This window comes from Plecotus auritus (assembly GCF_963455305.1).
Source record: "Plecotus auritus genome assembly, chromosome: 4".
Classification (NCBI taxonomy): Eukaryota; Metazoa; Chordata; class Mammalia; order Chiroptera; family Vespertilionidae; genus Plecotus; species Plecotus auritus.
The window spans coordinates 20463314-20487139 of NC_137775.1; the positions used below are offsets into that span (position 1 = coordinate 20463314).

General features: G+C 36.9%; 1 protein-coding gene across 2 annotated transcripts in view; it reads left to right on the forward strand.

Moving 5' to 3' along the window:
* Positions 1–23826, forward strand: part of LAMA2 (laminin subunit alpha 2) — a 519987-nt gene that overhangs the window by 328294 nt on the left and 167867 nt on the right. For both annotated transcript variants that reach the window (XM_080664727.1, XM_080664728.1), the window contains 9 exons: positions 1736–1916; positions 4719–4855; positions 9407–9643; positions 11590–11733; positions 12399–12578; positions 12686–12874; positions 12956–13089; positions 16354–16471; positions 23582–23716. In XM_080664727.1, the coding sequence (XP_080520853.1) occupies positions 1736–1916; positions 4719–4855; positions 9407–9643; positions 11590–11733; positions 12399–12578; positions 12686–12874; positions 12956–13089; positions 16354–16471; positions 23582–23716 (1455 nt within the window). The remainder of the gene's footprint in view (positions 1–1735; positions 1917–4718; positions 4856–9406; positions 9644–11589; positions 11734–12398; positions 12579–12685; positions 12875–12955; positions 13090–16353; positions 16472–23581; positions 23717–23826) is intronic.

Below are 23826 nucleotides of genomic sequence, written 5' to 3' on the forward strand. Positions count from 1 at the left end.
TAACATTGAACATGAATGCTTCTACAGTTAATCACTATGATAAATAATATTGCAATGGGCATGCTTGTACTTTAACCATTTTCCCAATTTCTAAGTATTTCTCTAGGCCAGGTATCTAGAATCTTATACTGAAGTATTTTTATGAATAAAAACATTATATGTTTTAAATTTTCTTTCTATAATTGAATTCAATTTCAATATCATGTGTTAAGTCATTTTTAGAATTGATACACACTTCCTTCTTTAATTATGTAGTGAAGTTTGAATTAGAACAAGAAATAAAAATAAAGTCAGCAGTAAATATAAATAAAATTATTTTTCAAACTCATTCAACCTATTTTATATTTAAAATACAAACCTATTCTTAGCTACAGTCATTTTGAAAGAATAATTTTAGTGTGATTTTATTTTCTAGGACTTATTTTTAATACTGTTAACAATAATGGCAAAAATATTTAATGCAGCTTACATTTTTCTTTGAGTGGCTCACTTTAAGTAGCAAGACTTATTTTTACCAAGAAGTAACTATTAAGTCTAATTTTCTAAAATGGGAATTATTTTTACAAAGAAGTAATGACGGAGACCAATTTTCTAGGTTAAAATATCATAATAATGTGACATATTTTATATTTAAAAAGACAACCCTGACATACTTTAAATAGGATATATGCTTCTCATTTTTCTAGTGGGTGTAATTTTTAATCCATCAGCATTTTCTTATAGTCACTCTAGATCTGTTGGCATGTATTTCAAAAAAATCAGCCAAAGCTAGCAATGAAAACTTAACGATAGAAACTTACTTGTTATAAGTAGATAAGGGATGTACATATAGATAAATCTCAGAGTATAAAAGTTTTCCTTCATTTACCTAATCCTTGATGTCTGTTTTTATAAATCAGCTAGAGGCCTGGTGCATGAAATTCATGCATGGGAAGGGTCCCTAGGCCTGGCTGATTGGGGCCTTCCAGCTGCTGGCCTTCCAGCTGCTGGCCGGAGCCTTCCTTCATTCCACACTGCCCCCTGGTGGTCAACACACATCATAATGAGTGATTGAACTCCCCGTCTCCTGGTCGACCTCCCAAGGGGACACTTTGCATATTAGCCTTTTATATATATAGATTTCTATTGTTAAGATGAAACCCAAAATCTAGATGTTTGTCAAACCAATTATTTGTCAGTGTAGGCAAAACCTGTAAATTATAATGTGAGTCCTATAGTGGTGATTAGAAGTATTTATGGATATATTAAATATGTTAGATAAAATATTTGAGGAGATCATTTATTTTAATTTTAGGCTGTGGGTAACAATATTGAACGCATTACCGAGTAGAAGGAGTTCATAATATCTGAAAGTAATCAGTGCAGATTATTAGGATTTAAGCAAATAAAATTTTTAATTAAAATAAAAATACCAACCATAGCTTATTTCCACAGTGCCGTTAGAATCTTGGGACGAACAGAGAAAAGCTAGTGAAAATTTATCAGACTGGATAATAATGCCCTAATTCTGCCTTTATCTGGATGAAATTTCAAAGTAATTGAGCTTCTACCTTTGGATATTACAAAAGGTTTCCATTAGATTGAATGACAACTCAGTTGTCTTAACATCAGTGAAGAAACCTTTATAACCCGTAGGCTCCTCTTTCTTCCGCCTGATCTTCTAGTGCTGTGCATCTTGTTCTATAGTGAATTAACTGATTTAAATGTAATGTTTCTCTTTCCTTTCCTATGCCAGCCCGAAACCTTTGGCCTACAGTCGACAAGAGGATGTGTTCCCTGCAACTGTAACTCCTTTGGGTCTAAATCATTCGACTGTGAAGAGAGTGGCCAATGTTGGTGCCAGCCTGGAGTGACAGGGAAGAAATGCGACCACTGTGCCCATGGCTATTTCAACTTCCAAGAAGGAGGATGCACAGGTCTGTTATTGAAGACTCAGCAGGGCACATTCATTCTCTGGTTCTTGGCTCTGTAACAGTTTGTTCGTCAGGGTTTCCAGAAATTAAAGGACAACAAATATGTGATATAAAATATTTAACCTAATAAGAAACATCTATTTATTTTAAATAAATTATCAAAAGAAATACACTGCAATTTGAAACATTGCCTTATGCAAAACTGTGCTTGCAGGTACTTGATATAAATCCATCAGCAGGTCCCAATTCCACTGTGTGTCTCTCTCCCTGACCGTGACCTCCATTCAGCCAGTCACTCAAAGGCTACTGCAGCTCGAAAGTCAAATGTTCAATTTTTCTGGTGCTAACGTTGTCTTAGTTTAAATTCTACCCCCAAGCTAATACGCTCAACTTTTCCTTTTCCTTTCGCAAAATTGGTACAAGGATTAGGGGAGTTAATATATTTTTCTGCTACAAAAAAATATGTTTGCTTCTACTTTCAGGTGCCTTAAAAACTGTGATATTCTGAGAAAGAAACAGATTAGCTCTAGATATTGTTAATTCATGGGAAAGTGCAGGTGGGGGTTTCTGACCATGACTTCCTCAAGCAATCTTCTCATATATCCAGCCACAGCCTTCTGACAAACATGATATAGAAAACAGGAAATAGCACAAAATAATTGAAAGTAAAGACTTAACCTTAGCATTGATTTATGTGTCACTAATTTGAAATTAACCCTTACTCCAGCCTATTAACCTTTGCTTACTAAACTCACTGATTCAATATTGATGATACTCCCATATCCTCAGCATCATGATAAATACATGGTAAGATTTTAAGACTTTATTATGGACTGCTGTAGTGAATTTATGTAAGAAGTGCCAGGAATGATATAGGAAATTATTTTAAAAATCAGTACCTTTTAGATATTCTCAAACACCTTTGATATGCAGTTGTGATAGTAAATTAAGCCATTATAAATTATTTTAAATGTTATCATTGTAGATCCTCTAAGAGTCTTCATGTGATCTCTAAGTCAATATCTGTATATACTAAAATACTAAAGCTGCATTTTAAAATATACTCTGTCATTTAAATCTCACTATTTTTACTTAATAGGAGTTAATGAAATGGCACTATATATTCAAATATATCCACTACCAGAAATTATAAATGAGAGCAAGAACATTTTTTAAAATTTTGAAATAGTGATAACATTTTAGAACTGCATACTTAGTAGCATTTAACCCAGAAAAACAGAACAGAGAACAAGCACAGAACAGGCAGTATAGCATTATGTTTGAGAGCATGATTTACTCCAAAGAGGTTGGATTTGTTTATTGGCTGCACAAATAACAAGTTATGTGACTTAACCGAATGACCTGGTTTCCCTGTCCCTCTACAAAATTCATCTATTAAATAAAGAAAATAATAGTATATACCTTGCTGGGTTTTTATAAGAATTAGTTGAGTTAATGGTTATACAATATTTAGAGGAATTCCTGGCACATAAGTTCTATGTAAGTGTTTATTATTAGTGTTATGAATGGTATTTCTTTATTAATATGATTAATGTGGTAAACATACTCTTATAACAATGAAAAAGTAGTTAATTACTCAAGTTTTCCTATTCAGTTAGAGTTATGATTCCATTGAAGAACTACTTAGAGAATTTCTATTTGCAGGTAATTATTTGAACCGTCCCAAGATACTTTTTAGTATATTAATTTAAACACAGTATGCACTATTTTTCTTCTTAATCATTGGTATATGTAAGCTAAATCTTTTGGCTGAAAATTAGCAGCAATATTAATAACAACAAAAACAATGGCTAACATTTATTTAGTGATTACCCTATGCCAAGTATTGTGCTAAACATTTTTCACAGCTGGTATGAAATGCTGTGAGCAATGATAATTATGATCCCTTAAAATGTGAGCTTAATCAAATATCCCAAATGTATTTGTTTAAAAGATTTAATCATCATATAACCAATTAATATTATAATTATAATATTGGTCTTCTATTTTGATTCGAGTATTTGTTTTTTATTCTCTTGCTTTCTCCTCTTTAATATGGAACACTGAACCAAAGTATTATCAGTACCTAGGTAAACTATAGGTAATAAATGGCATACAGTCCTTGACTTGGATGGATTTGAAGATATCAAATATTATTTTTGCATTCTTTGAGATAGTGTATGGGTAGGGTTGAATTTGTACTCTTCATATATTATAGCGTGAAAAATTCAAAATATATTGAAAAGAAATAAGGCAGTTGGTAAATAAAACTCAAAAGCATCTTTATATATATACAGTTCTGTAATTTAACTATTTTTAAATATTTGCAAAACTGAAATGTCCTGATGTATGTTAGAATATACTGAATTTAGGAAGCCTATTAAGCTTATAGATTTTTAACTACAAATCAGAGTCATCAACAGGAAGGAATTGTTAATCTACACAGTGTAGAAAATTAATTATGAGTTTAATTATAGAAATGAAATTCGGACCTTTATAATGACTAGATATAAGGTAACAGAGTTAACATGGAATCGGATACACCAATTCTTTCTTTCCTTAAGCTTATTTGAAAAGTTTAAAATGCTTTACCTTTTGAAATTATTAAGTGAATTATGACATATATGTGTTGAACAACTCCTCTGTGAAGTACACTGTACTATGATATTAAAAAATAAATGAGTTAAGTTTTCACTTTTAAGAATCCTTAACCATAGTATGGAAAATAAAACAACATAAATCACAATATAAAATCAACATTTAGTATTAAATGTTTACTTTTTGTTTCCCCTTTCATCTGTGAAGCTTGTGACTGTTCTCATCTGGGTAATAATTGTGACCCAAAGACTGGTCGATGCATTTGCCCTCCCAATACCATTGGAGATCAGTGTTCTCAATGTGTACCTAATACCTGGGGCCACAGCATTATCTCTGGTTGTAAGGTGAGTGAATTGATTTATTTCAACTGAAAATGTTTTTTAAAAAGATTTGTTTATGTTGGTAGAACTCCATAGTTGGGTGTTTCAAAATCCAATATTATATTGCAAAACAATGTGGAACTATCATTATAGAGTGATTGCAGCTATTGAGCTGTGTCTAATATTTTAGTTGTGGGAAAGATAATGAAGTAAGTACACATTTATGCAGCCTCATCCATGATACCTACCAAAAAGGGGGGAGTGGAAAAAACAAACAAAAAATCTGTAATAAAATAGAAACAGCTAGAGCCTAACACACACAATGAAATATATCTGAAAAGTACAAGGAAATTGGGAACTAATTAAAGGAATTTGCCAAAAATCTTTATGAATTACCCTCAAATTATGACTAGGTTTCAGTTTCCAGAAAATAATTGAGAAGATTCTGAAGAGTCATATTATCAACCTTTATCTTAGAAAAATCCTCATTTTTTTCCATGGATGGACCTTAGAAAGTTTCATGACCAAACTCACATTGAGAGACATATACCCAGCATCAGGGTGGAAGGAACTATCCAGTTTGTAGATTCATAGACATACGTATTTGTAAACAAAACAAAAATTCCTCCAGAGTTCCAAAATTTTAGATGACTATGAACAATGCTACAAAATTCTATGACAGACTTTTTGCATTTTCCACTTTGAATCCAAGCATTTGCCCCATCCCTGGATGCATGAATAAGCCATACGAATCTTATGAGGGTTCTATTCCAGCCACAAAATCCAATGATGTGTCCAAACTCTAATGAAATTCCTGAAATTGAAGCTGATACCTAATGTTCAGTATATAAATCAGGATAAAATATAGACCAAGTTAATTTTTTAAAAAGTAGTTGTAGGACACTAGCCAGTTTGGCTCAGTGGATAGAGCATCAGCCTGCAGACTGAGGGGTCCCAGGTTCAATTCCAGTCAAGGGCACAAGCCCTGGTTGTGGGCTTGATCCCCAGTGTGGGGCATGCAGGAGGCAGCTAATAGATGATTCCCTCACATCATTGATGTTTCTATCTCTCTCTCCCTTCCTCTCTGAAATCAATAAAAATTTATTTTAAATAAATAAATAAATGTAGTTGTATGTTTGATAGCATTATATAGTGATTATTGAATAAACATTATGTGGTTTGAAGTGTTTTGATTACTTTGAACCATTATTAAAAATATAAATTTCTGAATACACACCTCATCTGATGATCAATTACAAAAAAAAAAAAATTCATAGAGCCCTCACAAATATTCATGAGCATGTGTTCTATTTTAAATACTTGGATGACTATACTCCACATCTGCATTGATTTGAGATTTATAACTTTCTTTTCTTTGCATCATGGGTAATTTCTTAGTGCTGAGGTGTGAGCACACACATCATTTGAGCTTTTATTGAAGTAGAATACAAAGCCTGCCATCTCTTGCTTGCAGGGAAGTCATGCATAAATCCTCTGCTGCCAAAGAAACATTACATCTAATTATGATTTAAGTTTGATATCAGTTATAGTGCTTTATAAACATATGGTTAATGGTCTCATATATCTTTACTATGACTTCCTGGATATACTTTCTGATTCAGAAAGGTCCAATGTCTGTTTGTACTGCCAATTAGTCTTTAAGAATTATGTGAATATTGGGTAGCATTTTATATTTTAGTTAAATGATAAGGATGTCTCATCAGACATTTTTTTAAATGCACTGCATGATTATAGTTTCCATTTATATTATAATTTTCTATTTCTGATTATAGCCCATTTTGTTTGAGTCAATGAAAAAAAAATTTACGTGAATAAGCCAATCATCCTTATTTTGAAATCTCATTCTACACTTGATGTTCTATCAGGATGAGTTATTTAGAGTGATGACAGCAGGTTATTCTATGCCTTAGAAACTATATCCATGTTTGTAATAGAATATTACAGTTGGGGTTTAAAATAACTTTTGGTAATAACTCTTATGCAGCCCTTTTTACTGGATAGCAATGAAGACATAAATAAATACTTAATCCCAAAATAAGGCCTGGCATTATTTTAACATCAGAATCTGGGAAGATATTTCACAGAACATTTGGACAGGAACAAGATGATAGATTGGAAGCTGGCGATTGTACATCACATTCTAGAAAGTGTAGTCCCATAACTAAACTGCTGTTGACAGGAGCAGAAGCAGGAATATCCCCAGTAGTGGTAGATATGAGAATTAAGCTGAGCAATGAACATGTGAGAAATACAAAGTGAGATCCAGCCAGAATTAGATCTGGAAATTTGGCAAGTTGCTAGGCATATGAGTCTGCCATAGAGCTGTACGTCTGAGAAGAGTAATAGTACAGCACCAAGAGAACCAGGTGACCGACTAGGTAAAAACACTGTGTGGTGACAAACTGACATACAGAAGGAGGTGGTACTCACTTGGATCCCAAGTAAGGACCCACTTGGGAGACAGAAAGCACACCAGTTATTTAAGTAGGGAAAGTAGAATATAAAGACTTGTTAGCTGGTAAAAGGCAGTTACTGAAAAAGGATAAAAGAGAGATATAAGGGATACCGAAGTATCAGATACAAAAGAGCAGCTACTATTTCTAGGCTTATGGAGGGAGGACTATAAAGGAATCAAGGGCTAGGAGAGGTCACACACTTCCCTCTCCCCAACCCCGGCAAGACTGAGGTTCAGAAATGTTTAAAGAGAGGGTGGCTACCACAGGAACACACAACCTGCCTGTGGTATGACAAACAATAATATCAACAAAACAGTCGACACAGTTTGTGGGCAAATGCTAGTCTATGGAAGCTGCCCACCATTGTTGAAGGTCATAGGCATGCTGGAGCTACTTAGAAACAGCCTGTCATGGCCAGAGCTATGTGCAAACCAAAGCTACTCAGATAGCTGCCTATTGGAGAGAGTGGTTTTGAGGGCACAGCTGGAATCCTCCTGAACTTCTGGGCTCTCATGCTAAACAATAAAATAATGATAATGATGACAGTAATGAAGACAGAACCCAGGACAGACGTGTCTTCCCACCACTGTGGTTTTATTGAGTCTCTCCAGTGCCCTTTGTTGACGAAGCTTAACATTCTGCAACCTGTCTGTGGAAAAATGTGTACAGGTTCTAACTACAGTATCACAAATGGGGCAGGGGAGAGTGAATTTAAAGCTCAGAGACAGTAGATTGATCATTGGCACAGCTGGTGTCTGAAAATGATTTATTTATTCCAAGATCCTAAATGACATTTTAGAAATATGCTTGGCACTTTTATTACAAAGAGATATGAGCTTTGTAAATCAAAAGCCATAAGATTTTAAAGAATATAAGAAAGAAAAAGACACATGGATGAGCAGAAGTCAAAGAAGAGATAAAATGAAGAAATTATATTGGAGCCTAACTGGCATGGCTCTGGTTGAATGTCGATCCATGAACCAGGAGGTCATGGTTCAATTCCCAGTCAGGTTTCTCTCTCATCATTGATGTTTCTATCTCTGTCTTCGTCTCCCTTCCTCTCTGAAATAAATAAAAATACATTTTTAAAATATAAATTATTGGAAAGTGCTAAGCATGCAATAAATTGTGTAACTAAAATAAACACTGGTGGTATATACATACAATAGAATTTTCACTGTGTAAACTGGGGGGTATAAAATAGAGAACAAATTTGAGAGGCATGAAGGTGTTATAGAGTTGATTGATAGGCAAAAGTGGTGTATTTTAAGAATTATAAGTGATCCTGAAGAACAAAACTGGTAAATTAGAACAGAAGTAAAATTCAAAAACAAAATTGAAGAAATAGCACTAAATCAAAAAACAATTTGTTCTCAAACTAAAGTAACTCACCATGTTCTGGTAAATTAATTAAAACAACCTCAAACTTTAAAAAAATCTAGCAAGATTTTGAATTGCATAAGTAAAGAGAAAGTCATATTTATATATGAATGAATGAAAAAAAGTTACCAGCAAAGCATCTCAAATCAGGCTTGTCTGAAAAACAAAATGCCAAAAACAACACCCTCAATATCACTTCTCTAAATCCTCCCTGGCTTCCCCACATCCAGTTTGGTGCTCCTTATATGTCTGCATCTCCCCTATCCTACAATGTTATTCCATTTTGTTCTATTTATATATTTACTTGTCTCCCTCCATTAAACTATACAGTATGTCTCTGTACAACTTAAATGCTATAAAAACTAGATGATAAAGCAAAATGACTTTGTCTAAAGTCCTGTCCTTGAAACAAAAAGGGTTTGAAGAAAACCCATACTTAATTCCTCCTTGCCACAAAAAGGTAGAGAAAGTACATTTTCATTCTTACTCAATAGCATTATGGTTTCTGGACACTCATATATTTTAGTAAACGCAGGAAGCAATTTTAGTGTTATGTTCACTGATGTTTCCCAAGTGACTAAACTAGAACAGTACAAAAGCATATAATAGACATATGATTAATATGTGTTTAATGGGAGCATGGAAACATTAGAATTAAAATTTTAAGGTATTTCCCAGGAAATGGTGTTAACGGTTGCTGTTTTTATCTCCTCTGTAGGCGTGTAACTGTAGCACGGTGGGATCCTTGGATTTCCAATGCAATATAAACACGGGCCAGTGCAGCTGTCATCCAAAGTTCTCTGGTGCAAAATGTACAGAGTGCAGTCGAGGTTACTGGAACTACCCCCACTGTGACCCCTGTAACTGCTTCCTGCCCGGGACTGATGATGCAACCTGTGATTCAGAGACCAAAAAGTGTGCCTGTGTGGATCAGACTGGGCAGTGCACTTGTAAGGTAAGTGCTGCCAAAGTACATTAAGGAGAACTGGCCTCAAGTTTATTTTCATAGCACAGTAGTATTAACTTTAGTCAGTGCTCATTATTCCTGCTTCATTGAGCTAAACAAACAGGAAAACCAAAACTCATTGACAGACACAATGTTTTTGTTTATGTATGTTCATTGGCATATAGATAAACACAGTTTTTTAAGAACTTATATTTAACCAAAGACTTACTCTTTTTCTAGTTGGAAGATGGGACATATTTTCAATAGTAAACTATTCTATACATGTCCACTTTGCTTAAATAAGGATAATCTGGAGGAGAGAAAAATGTACTCTCTTAAGCATCATCAGAGAAAAATCACAGCTAAATAATAAGGCTTATAAAAAGCCATTACTCCCCAAATTAATCTGCAACCACTGTACACTGAAAAATATATTTACTGCTGTGAGGTTTCATAAAATTTCATCACATATAAACACTGACATTACAAACAGTGACAATGTGGAAATTTCAGCCCTCATTAATATTGTTAAATGGTGTAGAAAAGCAGCCAATTAAAAAGGATGAGAGAGATTTTATTTCCCTCTTAGATATATCTGAAAAATCAATTTCAGGATAAATGCTAAGACTGGGTCATAGATATCTTTTCAAGAAAAAGTCATTACAGAGAGGACAGAGAAACAAGAGGATGAAATCCAGGGAATAAGTGTTAAAATAATCTTGAGAATTTAAGAAAAGAGCAGCCTCTGCCATTGAGGGCCCTGAACAAAACCCCAAGTACATGCTGCCTTATCCTATCTAATAAGGAGGGAATATGCTAATTGACTGTCACCCCCTCAAAGATGGCGGCGCCCACAGCCACAAGATGGTGGTGCCCAGACCCCTCAGCCCTGCTGGGATGGCAGGCGCACGGCACAGCCAGGCCCGCCCCCAGGTGGGTCTGGCTGCTCCGCGCGCCTGCCTCCAAAGTTCCCCAGTCCCCTCAGCCCCCTAGCCACCCAGGGCCAGCCCGAGGGATGACCAAACAACTGAACAAGCAGGCTGGCTGCGTGGGGTGACCAGGCCAGCAGGGGTGTTAGTGAGGGACAATCAAGTGACCAGGCCAGTGGGGGGGAGGGGGGCAATAAGAGGTGACCAGGCCAGCGGGGGGGAGGGCAGTTGGGGGCAATTAGGCTGGCAAGGGGGAGGGCATGAAGGGTGACTAGGCCAGTGTGGGGGAGGCAGTTGGGGGCAACCAGGCCAGCGGGGGGGGGCAGTTAGGGGTGACCAGGCTGGCAGGGGGGCAGTTAAGGGTACCCAGACCGGCAGGGGGGTGACAGTTAGGAGCGACCACGCCAGCAGGGAGGGGGCAGTTGGGGGCGACCAGGCAGGCAGGCAGGTTAATGATTAGTAGTCAGCGGTCCAGGATTGTGAGAGGGATGTCCCAGATTGGAGAGGGTACAGGCTTGGCTGAGGGGACACACCCTCCCTCCCCCATGCACGAATTTCATGCACCGGGCCTCTAGTTACATATAATTGTGACTACACATTATATTTAATATACATTATATGAGTATATATACATTATATAATAATCATTATATAAATCTACATTTTAACATCCTGTATTTGCATCTATTTTTTGCATCACACCACTGTTTAGGAATTGATGTTTTATTTTGCTATTGAAATTCTCATGACTCTTTCATATTGTTAACAGCAGGATAGTAGAAAATGTGCTGCTTAGATTTAAAAAAACAATATACAATATCCTTGATTATGTACTTATGTATAAATTAAGCATTTTTAGACCCATGATTTCATCCCTTAACGAGACTATCTACATGTATCATTTGAGCTGGTGATCTTTTTTGTTTGTTTAATTTTTTAAAAGTGTGCCTCTGTTATTCATTCTCAAGTTTAATACTCTCGTAGCTTCACGGTTAAAAACACTGAGGAGCTCTCATCTTTCGTCAGGTGAACGTGGAAGGTGTCCACTGTGACAGGTGCCAGCCTGGCACATTCGGACTTGATGCCAAGAACCCACTTGGCTGCAGCAGCTGCTATTGCTTCGGAGCCACTACTCAGTGCTCTGAAGCGAAAGGCCTGATCCGTGCGTGGGTGAGTAAGGACCTGCTGAGCCATGAAATGGTATAATGTTAGGCCTGCTGGCGTCTTTTAGCCAGCCACTGAGGGCGAGGAGGAAATGGCAAAACATTTAAGCAATCTTTTCCCCTGCGCACATCTAGAAATGCTGAAGGGGCCATGTGCCATTAGAGGGTTGATGTTAATGCCTTTTTTAATATTCCTTAAAAATAGTTCATTTATCATTGATACAGAAATAGATGCCAAGTGAAAAAGGGAAACAGTGTAAGGGAAACATATTTGGGATGGGAAGAATCTGCATTCTGAAGAGTGAGGGCACCAGAGCATGGATTTGATCTGTGCTAGTGCAACACAGATGAACACCAGGCTTGCACATTTATTCCAACCAGCCTTAAGAATCATAGATTTTTAGCATGGAAACATGTATTTATTTTCTTACACGTTTCTTTTACCTTTCCTACCTTTTTGTGTAGAAGGCTCTGATTTTCACACACGTGGTTTTTCCTGTGCAAACAAGTTAGAAAGATATTCCCTTGCCCTACTTGTTCACTAGGCACTAGTTCAGTTTCTTGTGAAGACAGCTCATCGGCATGGGATGGCCATGCAGTCCGTAACTTGGTTTTAAAGGAGGGCCCCGAAGACTTGAGCTCAGCCTCCTGCTGTGGTCTGACCCCTTGCAGGTGTCCCTGGAGCCCGAGCAGACCATTCTGCCCCTGGTGGATGAGGCACTGCAGCACACAACTACCAAAGGCATCGCTTTTCAGGATCCAGAGATTGTTGCCCGCATGGATCTGGTGAGACAAGATCTCCATTTGGAGCCTTTTTATTGGAAACTGCCAGAACAATTTGAAGGAAAGAAGGTAAGGACAAGAACTTTGAAGTCACATGAGAACAAAGTAAAACATGTTTTTGGAATCACTCCATTTCAGATTTATCTAACTCATCGCTCCTCATTTTATTTTGTCAGTTGATGGCCTATGGTGGAAAACTCAAGTATGCCATCTATTTTGAGGCTCGAGAAGAGACAGGTGTCTCTACATATAAGCCTCAAGTTATCATCCGAGGTGGGACTCCATCGCATGCTAGAATTATCATCAGACATATGGCCGCTCCTCTAATTGGCCAACTGACAAGGCATGAAATTGAAATGACAGAGGTAAGGGTATTAGTTGTTTGGTGCAAGGATATCAGTAGTTTTACAATCAGTTTCATCAGTGGTTTATTTTCTTGTTAACAGAGAGAATGGAAATATTATGGTGATGACCCTCGAGTCAGTAGAACTGTGACCCGTGAAGACTTCTTGGATGTACTATATGACATTCACTATATTCTTATCAAGGCTACCTATGGAAATGTGATGAGACAAAGCAGGTAAACTATACTAGAAAGTACCTAAGTTAAGTTCTTATTCTAAAGTCTATAGGGAAGATAAGTAAGACATCAAACAAGAAAGATTTAAAAGCATTTGTTTTTGGAGTGTGGTGATAGAAGACAAAGTTTAAAAAGGCTTTTAGTTGACCTGGTGGAAGTTACTGCTATTCCCCCAAAAAAGAAAATAGATTGAAAAGCATGTTTAAGGGGGAAAATGTTGAATTGACCTTTGACACATTGTTTTAAATGCCAGTCAGAAATTCAAGAGATGTCCTTTAGGGTAGAGATAATTAACTATTGTGATATAAATAGGCTGCATGATTGCTGAGAAAATAACCTCGTTACACCCTCAGGGTCACTAGGCAGAGACAAGTTGGTCCTAACTCCTTGACCCCTGAGCATCCTCATCTCACCGCAGTGTACCATACGATATTGTCATTTTCCCTGTGCATCATGATGTGAAAAGATTGGAAATCACATTGAATAGAACAGCAAGAATAAATGATGGAAGCCAAAGGATGGGAATATTATAAGGGGCTATAATGTTCTCCTATGATCCAAAGAGGTCAATAAAAATGAGGCTTGCTGATAATAACACTTAGGATCATACTGGTGACATTCTTTATACCGGTTTTAGTGGGATTTTAAGTCTCAGAGTTTTGAGGAATAAATGGAACACATTGAACGTAATATAGTGAGTGTAGACTAATGTTTTCCATAAACATAGTTGTAAAAGGGAGGAATGAAATAATATCAACGTTCAAGGGATGGTTGTTTACTTTGAAACGGAAGTAAGCATGTTCACAGACCATGGGAAAAGGAATTAATAGCAAGGAATATGTTTTAAAATTATGTAATAAAGAGCAGACAAATGATGGAGATTCCATGAGACTTCAACATCATGAGCACACACAATCATGTTCCTTGAGTCGAAGGGGCAAGTTATCCAATAAGATGAAATGAAGAACCACACAGAGGTAATTAGGTTTCATACTATGGAGGCAGAAAGTTGAGTTGACTTCATACACAAATTTTCAGTTCTCTGGCACTTCCTTTTTTCTCTGATGCCCTGTGAGAATGTGGAATCAATAGATATTTGAAAATAGTCTTGTATAATAAATCTGTAGACCAGTCCAGGGGAACAAAACAAAACAAAACAAAAAATTATGAAACCTCTCATTGGCAAACCAACGAATATAAAAATACCATTATTTCAAATATTTACACTGAACTAACCATATAACCCAAAAATCATTTTCTTTCATGCACCTGGAAGACAGAAAATAACTGTGTTGAGTGTGCAAACATATTATTTTGCAAATTGTGCTGGGCTGCAGTAAAAGAGGTTGGTAGTACACAGAAGGTTTGTTAGTGGAAATGATAGAAACAATGTTGTCATGCATTTTTCATTTTAGTTCCCTTGCCTCTCTCCCACAGATTCCATCTTCCTATACTGTGAGGTTGCCTTTTTTCCTCATAAGTTTCTTCCCCTTATCACCTTCTTCCACATCCCTCACAATAATATCCTCTGGCTTAGGAGATCATTTTTGAAACTTTAGAATAAATAAAAGACTTCGCTTTTCTTCTAGACTCAATAAAAACTAGAGTCATCGTCTAGCAACAATAAGGACAAATAAATCTGTGGAGCAGCACTTGTTGTCATAAGACAGTGGAATTGTGACAAAGTTCAAAAATGTGCTTGAATCTTCCCCCGAAGTAGTTTAAGACATAGCCCTGCAGCTTTATTCAGTTACAGACTTAAGTAGTCTCAGAAGTGGAGCACTTGAGTTATTTATACATGTGGTTTTGAGATTCAGATTTTGTACATATTGTCAGGGCTATTTTTCCCCTCTTTGCTTTTGTCTTCTCTTACATTTATTTGAAGGACATAACAACTTTGCTTTTCAGTATTCATTTGGAAAAAAGCTTGAGTTTGGCCAAATCCATAATTCAGGGAAAGCAGTTGCTCTCTCATCTCCTGAGAAGGAAAAAAAAAACCATGTATTGTAGAAATATCTGTTGTTGATACCATTCAAGTTCCACTTGGCTTTTAAGTACTCACTAGCCTGTTGTGTTTAAGCATGTGCAAGAGAAGGAAAGCCTGTTCTAGTAAATAAATCCACAGGTCATAAAACACCACGAGATTTCCAGTGGGGATGACATGTCCACAAACAAGTTGCCTTTTCCTTCCGCTGGGAATCCAGAGGCCCTAAAGGTGGAGCCTTTCTCCTAGGAGGGGAGTGGTTTGTTTACAGGTCACAGCTGCTGTATCCTGTAAGGAGGGGAGAGGGAAATCAGAATGTTAACTGAATGTGTGTTGCACAAAGGCTGTCTGATCTTCAAAATGCAGGTTACAATGCCAGCGAAGTCAAAATGTGCATTCATAATTTAGTGTCAATAAAACCTACCTATGCCTGTTGTAAAGTTTATGATTCAAGCTCCTTAAACTATCAAAGGTGCCTTTTATGCAAGCAAAACTATTCATTGTCTCATTTAGATGTTTATTTGCGGAACACTTCATGTTATCACTTAGTCATGAAATAGTCTGAGTTTATGAACTGCATATATTTTAATGCATAATTTCAAATTAATAAAAAGGGCATCCGTGTTTTTACTGTGAATCTTTTTTTTTTCAATTATAAGGACCTTTCCACCAATAGGGAGCAGAAAGTTAAGTTATTTGAAAGATTCATTTAATAAAGCTAACAAAATACTAATTTGGAAATATTTTATCATCAGAAAAAAGATCAATATTATTCTATTATGCTGAATCATTGTTTTCTAAAGTTTAAGAAAGGATATTCAGAGACTCAAGAGGAAGAAATCACAGCCAGTTGTAAATTAAAAGCAATTTTGCTAGTGACTATGGGAGATATTCTAACAGGGAATGACCATGGGTTGTCTGTCTGAAAGAATGTAAATGTCTAATTAATTCGCCATGCCTATCTGAAGCCACTTGCATTTTAAAAAATGGAGGGGAAAATCTTTATAACTTCTCAACAGGATATCAGACATCTAATTTATGAAATTCCTTATGATTTATGTGGATATGTTGCTAATATGCAATCTCAACCTTTGAGGAAGCATAGATGCAGGAATAAGGTGTGGTACATAAATTTCTAAAATGTAGGCAGCTTCAAAACAATAGAATGAGCTTAGGGTTATTGGCAAAAACTTGAGAGGACACTTTTCATAGGGTTGACTGTTTGCTAGGTGATCTTAACTTGCTGTCTGGTAATATATGCATCTGCTTGCTGTGTCCAGGATTTCTGAAATCTCAATGGAGCTAGCTGAACAAGGACCTGTAACAGCACTGACTCCTCCAGCTCACTTGATTGAAAGATGTGATTGTCCTCCGGGCTATTCTGGTTTGTCCTGTGAGGTAAGCTGGTTCTTACTTACCTGTTTAAGCCCAACTCTCTCTTTTTTAAAAATATATTTTTACTGATTTTAGAGAGGAAGGGAGAGGGGGAGAGAGATAGGAACATCAATGATGAGAGAGAATCATTGATCAGCTGCCTCCTGAACGCCCCCCACTGGGGATCAAACCTGTAACCTGGGCATGTGCCCTGACTAGGAATCAAACCATGACCTCCTGGTTCATAGGTCAACACTCAACCACTGAGCAATGCCGGCGGGGCAAGCCCAACTCTCTTAACTACTCGCCGACCTACCTCTGCTACAATCAGTTTTACTTTTAGGCATACTCTTACCCTATTTTATTTGATTTTCCACTCACAGTGTGAGACACAGTAAAAAGAAGATGATGCTGTTGTTTCCTATTAGTAGGGATCGCATTGGGAGGGAAATATTTTATCAAAATGGAAAGATCTGTAAAAATATGGAGCAGTCAGGAAGTAATGTTTTCATAAGGCCCATTTATTACACCTGATTTATTTTCGTGGCAGTTCTTCTGAACAGTTAGAGATGCTAAAACTGCATTAGGTGAATATTGTTATTAATGGAGTAAGTAGTTACAGATCCATGTATTAATTTATTTATAAATAACTAGAGGCCTGGTGCACAAAATTCGTGCACGGGGTGGGGAGGGGAGGGATCCCTCAGCCCAGCCCGCAGCGATGCAAATATTCCGTGCCCACTGCCCAGAGGCCCTCTGTGGCGGGGTGGAACGCTTTCTGCCAGGTAGCTCATGCTGCCCACTCTCAGCGGCCATCCCCCCGGGACGGGGGGATTCCAGCGGGGCTGAGAGGACTGGGTGCCGCCATCTTGTGACTATGGGCGCCGCCATCTTTGTGATGAAGTGACAGTCAATTTGCATATTTCCTCTTTATTAGATAGGATTGTATGCATCTTTTGTAAATAAGATTTGAGAAGTTTTATATTAAGTATTGTACGTGAGACATGTGATGCCACCAGGTCAAAACTGATGTACAATTAAACATGGCCCTAGCCGGTTTGACTCAGTGGATAAGAGCATCGGCCTGCAGACTGAAGGGTCTCAGGTTCGATTCCGGCCAAGGGCACATGCCTAGGTTGCAGGCTTGATCCCCACTAGGGGGCGAGCAGGAGGCAGACGATCAATGATTCTCTCTCATCATTGATGTTTCTATCTATCCCTCTCCCTTCCTCTCTGAAATCAATAAAAATATATTTTAAAACAATGATGAGTATAAATCTCTGGAGATGTGGCATGGGGTAATGAAAAAAAATGCAGGTTGGTTTTGCTGAATCCTACCTAGGGGCACTGTTTCTGCATCTCAGTTTGTTTACCTATATAGTCATCATGAGGATTTATTTAAATGAAGACATACCTGTTAAAAACCACATTGTAAACTGAAGTGGCATTTAACTTAGTAACCATTATTTAAACTCCAGGTTTTTCAGAGGGCAATTTCCTAAGAATAGCTTCAAATTCCTTATGTAACATCCTTGGAATAATATTATAGCTTTGCTTGTGACTGCTCTGAAGGGCAGTATCTGTTTGAATGTGTTCATTTGGTCTAATAACATCAAATAACCCATCTCATTCTTAAAATGAATCTTCTACATACACAGTAATGGATACACAACCCACCCAAATACACATAGTGTATGTGAAAAATGACAGTGAGTATGGCACATATAAAAATGCTCTTTCCGAATATCACATGATCTCACTCATTTGTGGAATATAATGAACAACATAAACTGATGAACAAAAATAGAACCAAAGTCATAGAAACACCGAACAAACTGTCCAACCTGTGAGGGAAGACAGGGGGTCAAGGGGTAAGAGGTCAACCAAAGGACTTGTATGCATGCATATGAACATAATCTATGGACACATACAGTAGGGGGGTGAGGGCATGTGCTGGGGGCATGGAGGAAGCTGGGGAGAGGTCAATGGGGGAAAGAGGAGACTTATGTAATACTTTAAATGATTAAATTTTTTTTAAAAATATGCTATCTTTCCAATGAGCATGAAAGATTTAAAAGTAGAAGACAGAAAGAGCTTAAGATTTTTCTAGAAAACAAGTGATTTTTTTTCTTATCCTAAGGAATGTTTGGCTAAACTGTTGACTACTATGTAGCCTTAATTGCTAAAGGCCTTAGTTGTTATATAAAAATTATATAAAAATTATGTAAAAAATTAGAGATTGTTTTTTGAATTTCTAAAATTCTCTGATTCTGCAATATTATTTTGGTGTAGATGATATTTAGTAAGTAGTCAAGATTGAACTTTAACTATCTTGAAGAGAAAGTTACCACAGCTATATATTTTTCTGCATTTATTTAAAATAATACTACTGTTCACTTATTAAACAAAAATGTTAGTGGAGCAGTAAATTAGTTTAATGTTGTCTACTTTCTATTCCATGTTTTTAATGTTACAAACTCTTCTTGCTGTGATCAGTAGGCTTTTAGATAGCATATTCTAAAACATGCTTTCCCATTAATCTTAGTAATTTTCTCTCTTTATATGAAAATATAAGTTAGCACAAATGAAGCAAATGAGAAATGAAGAAAATCAAGAAAAACTAGGACCACATACAAACTACCACCTGTATTTGTGGCTTCACCTATTTCCCATAAATTTCACTTAAGCTCCTATTTACAGACAATAATTACAGTAATATCTTAGTGGAGAGATTATGGGGATAAAGACCTATCTCTCATAATAAGGTACCTGAGGTGTTCTCCACAAGCCATTGCCTCTAATCCATTATATATCTTATTTATAATTCATCATGATTCTAAAGTGTAATTACCCAAGCATAAAATCTAATCATCAGAGCAAAAGCTAAGGACATTTTTGAAATAATACATCCCATTCCGGTAACATATGCTTTGGGTCACAAATACACAAAGCAATTCCTTTACCACATTTTCACCAAATGTATGGTATTCTGAAAAGTCTGCAATTACAAGCTATTCATTTCATGTTTTTATCCAAAATGTGGTGAAAATAAACAGAATTAAGTGTTAGTTACGACTGAAAATACAGCCAGTTGGGAAGACATGTAGCCTTTGCCTGTTACCTGCAGTGTTATGACATTACAGCCCTGTTCATTGAAAATGTTAGTTCTAGAAATGCCTACTTATTACAATTTATGATTTGAAGTAGAGACCATATTACCTTTAGAAGTCAAATAAAGGACGCAATTTTCTCACCACACATATTAGTGTGGGAGCCATTGAATTTAATGTACTAAATATAGAAGCAGCTCCTCACCATCCTCTCAGTTAACAATGCTGCCTAAACAGACCTAACCTCAGGTTAGGTTGTGTGCAGCAATGGTAAATATCAACCATTGAATATGTGGTTCTCTGCAGTAAGATCATGGAAAACAGAAAAGTGTAGGTTGATCCCCAAGTCATGTTTCGGTCATTCCCCCTCCCGAGGGTTGATAGGATGTTTGGCTCACAGTTGAATAGCTGGTGTCTACTGGGTCACCACTCAAAAGCTGTCACTTCTGTGAAGTAAAAATATTGTTTTTAATCCCAAATAGTTTAAACCTGTGATCAGCTCATGAAATTCAAAGGACAAAATAGTGAAAATAGTTTTGTTCTTCTCTTACACACACACACCTCTTAGGGTGCCCTTTATTATTTCTGTTGCACATGAAAGACCCAGATACTCTGTTCAGGTACAAGATATTGAGGAATGGTATGGGTAAGTGACATTCATTGTAATTTTGTTTTCCAATGCAACTTGGAATAATCACTGTTGCCTTTATTTTTAGTCTATTTCCAGTGACTATATTTAAAAAATTATCTGGGATAGAGGCACCCATTTTGATTTATTATATGCACTAAACATACATTTATCTCACTTAATTCTCATAACAACCCTATAAAAAAATAAAACACCATTTATTGAGTGCTTACTGTATCCTGCACAATGTCAGGCATATTTTCTAGTACACTTACACCAACATCACTGAGGCTGTAATATGATCCCCATTTTACAGATGAGGAAATGGACAGGATAAGAAACCTGACCATGATCCCACAGCTGGAAAACAGCAAAATTGCATTTAAATCTAGGCATGTCTGTTTCAAAATACCAAAATATACTTACATCCAACTATTATGCTCTACAGCATCCTTATGTTACCGGTGAGGAGACTGAGGCCCAGACTATTCGAGACCTCCACAAAACCATATGTAGTAAGTGGTGAACAGGAATTAAACCCAGGATTGCCTGATTGCAAAACCCATGTAAAGATACAAGATAGTGTTTTTATTGTCAACAATACAAATATCGATTTTTATTGTTAAACTCTGAGCAAATAAGGGGGCGTTGAGAACTCTGCACCTGGAATATATTGGCTCGTTACTCTCTTTGTCTCCCATTCCCTTCTGTCTATCTCCTACATTTTTGTGTAAATTTGATTCTAATATTTTGATGAGATACTATAATATGAAAATAAATTACATACAGAAGGAAATCAGAAGAGTATTGACAAATGTCCTTCATAACAAGGACATTTTGAGTTTGAGTTAGAGAAATAAAGGGATAAGATTAGAACAGTGTTTATTTGCTTTTTAAAAAATTCTCTAGTGTGTTCCAGAAAGGATTTTAGACAAGACTTTAGAAAGTAGCTATTATCTTTCCTCTCTTTTTCCAAACTTAAATACAATCATTCTCATGAATTTTGCCCCAGTTCACTGAGAAGAAAGACATCTGCTATTGAAAAAACACACTTAAGTTTTATTAATGGAAAAAATAAATACAAAGAGGACCCAGGAAAGGAGGGGATTAAAGAGAAATAAATGGTGGTTCTCTGCAGTAAGATCATGGAAAAAGAAAAGTGTAGTTTGATCCCCAAGTCATGTTTCGGTCATTCCCCCTCCCGCAGGGTTGATAGGATGTTTGGCTCATTTGTCCCATTTCTTTAAAAAGTGTGTTTTAAAGTTTCTCACTTGCATCACAGAAGCCTCTTTCTCTTTGCTAATTCTTAGAACTTTAATAAGGACACAAAAGTAATCTAACTGGTTAGAACTAAAAGAAACTTCAGAAATCATTTGGATTCATACACCTGCTCACTCACGGAATGATAAGACTGTGTCTCTGACACCAAGAGACTTGTCTGTATCCTTCAGACCAAACTAACTCCTCAAGCCAAGGCTTCCATAGTCACCAGGGTCTGTATGCCATTTAAAGACATGCATTTCCAGCCAGGAAGGAGGAACATGTGGGCAGGTCTCAGTCCTGTGCTTACTAGACCCTCCTAGAGTTTTGAAACAAACCCTGGCTCTACTCTCCACCAGTTGAATTTAAATCTCTGTGGTGGAGCCACATCAGGACTGAGTGCTCCTCAGATGATCTGTGTGCAGCCAGGGTTGAGGACCTGGCTTGGACTCTCACTAGGGGTGCTTTTCTACTTTGTCCTGCTACCTTTCCAGGGAAGAGGCACAGTAACAGGGAAAATTGGGAGTGTATTACGGTAAACTTCACCTGTGGCATGCACCTTCAAATTTCAGTCTATCAGATTGAATATCATATGATTCTTCAATGAAAGTGCCATTTCTTAACTTTGCTCTTCTTCTTAGACTTGTTTTAAACTTTTGCTTGAGACATAAAGTAGAGCTAGAAACTCTTACTGTGTACGATTTATACATACACATACATACACAGTGCACACACCCCACACAAATATACCAAAAAATTAATAACAATAATTATATAGATAGCCAAGGATAAATTCCATATAAAGAAAATCCAGTTTTATGCTACAGTCAGCATGCTAAAGAATTGGAACAATCCACACTGTGTAATATTTTTAAATACACCTTGGACTGTTTCTTCAGTTTCTTTGTTATGCTCCTCGGTCATAATTTCTAGACCTTATATGGTAAAAATGGAAAAATCGACCATGATTTTTAATAATACGAATAAACTTATTAACATAGAATAATACATCCACCATGAAACAAGTAAGGCTCAAAATATTTTGAATACTATTCCCGGTTTTATCAGCTGGCATTATTAAATCTCATTAGTCTTTCTTATAGGCTGTGATAAAAGCAGGGACTCTTAATTGAGGTTCTTTCACATTATCCGAATCAACATAAACAAGGAGAGTGCTGACTATTGATCTTTTTCTCTTTGTAAGGCACTTTGCCTCTTCCACTTGGAAGGACCTAGTCCAGAACCAAAAAGATGTGGAGGCATGATGAAGTTCTTAATCCACTAGTATTTCCCCTGCTGATTAAGCAGTCACTTCTTTTCTTTTAACAATGGGAACACGATATCCTGTGAAAAAATCCTACAGAGCCACAGTGATAAAGCAGTCCCTTTGGAATCTTCAGTGGTATCTGAAAAACTAACTCCTGACTCTTACTCATAAATCAGTGTCTGATAAAGGCAGCAGCTTTACATATGGAGAGGACTGAGCCCAGAACATAAAGACGGTTCTCATTCTCAGAGAATGAGAGCTGTGGGCTTCTCTCAGGTTTTTATTGCAAAATAAAAAAATAAATAAATAGACCAGGGAAAGATAAATTTTATTAGCAGCCTAATATTCCCAAGACATGTAGAGCTTTTATTACTTTGAATTTCTTACTTTTATAATCTTTCAATTATACTGATATAACTAATGCAACCCTGATACTCTTTTATTTATTTGCTTTTTTTTTCTGAGACTTGTTGGACACTTGCTAGTTATCAACCCAACACAATAGGAGCAGATTTTAGATTGTAAAGGACATTGGAATTCTCTCTTAACTTCATATGACAATTTTATTTAAAATCAAACCTCTTTCTCAAGAAAAAGATGACTATTTGAAGCATTTTCAGGCTGAGTGGTATGGAAATGACAGCTTTCTGTTACAAAAATCTGATGACATGGACGCTGCCCATACACTCTAGGGACCAGGCAGAAATACACTTTAGGAATCAAAAATGGCACTTGTGCTTGTACGTGATGTTGCCTTTAATGCAGGTGGCGGGGGAAGAAGTCCCTCTTTGGAACTACACTGAGAACCCAAGTGTTACTAAGGCAAGATTTCTCAGTTGGCTGTTCTAATTGGCTTCTTTTTCTTTCAGACATGCATGCCAGGATTTTATCGACTGCGTTCTGGGCCGGGTGGCCGCCCCACTGGGCCAACCCTGGGCACCTGTGTTCCATGTCAATGTAATGGACACAGCAGCCTCTGTGACCCTGAGACCTCCATATGCCAGGTATTCCCCCGAGCCTTTCTAAACACGGTTCATGTGTTCATTTCTCTTTACACATGCTCAGATACCATGTGCAGAGGCCTGCTAAACAGCAGGGAGTGTGTGTGTGTGTG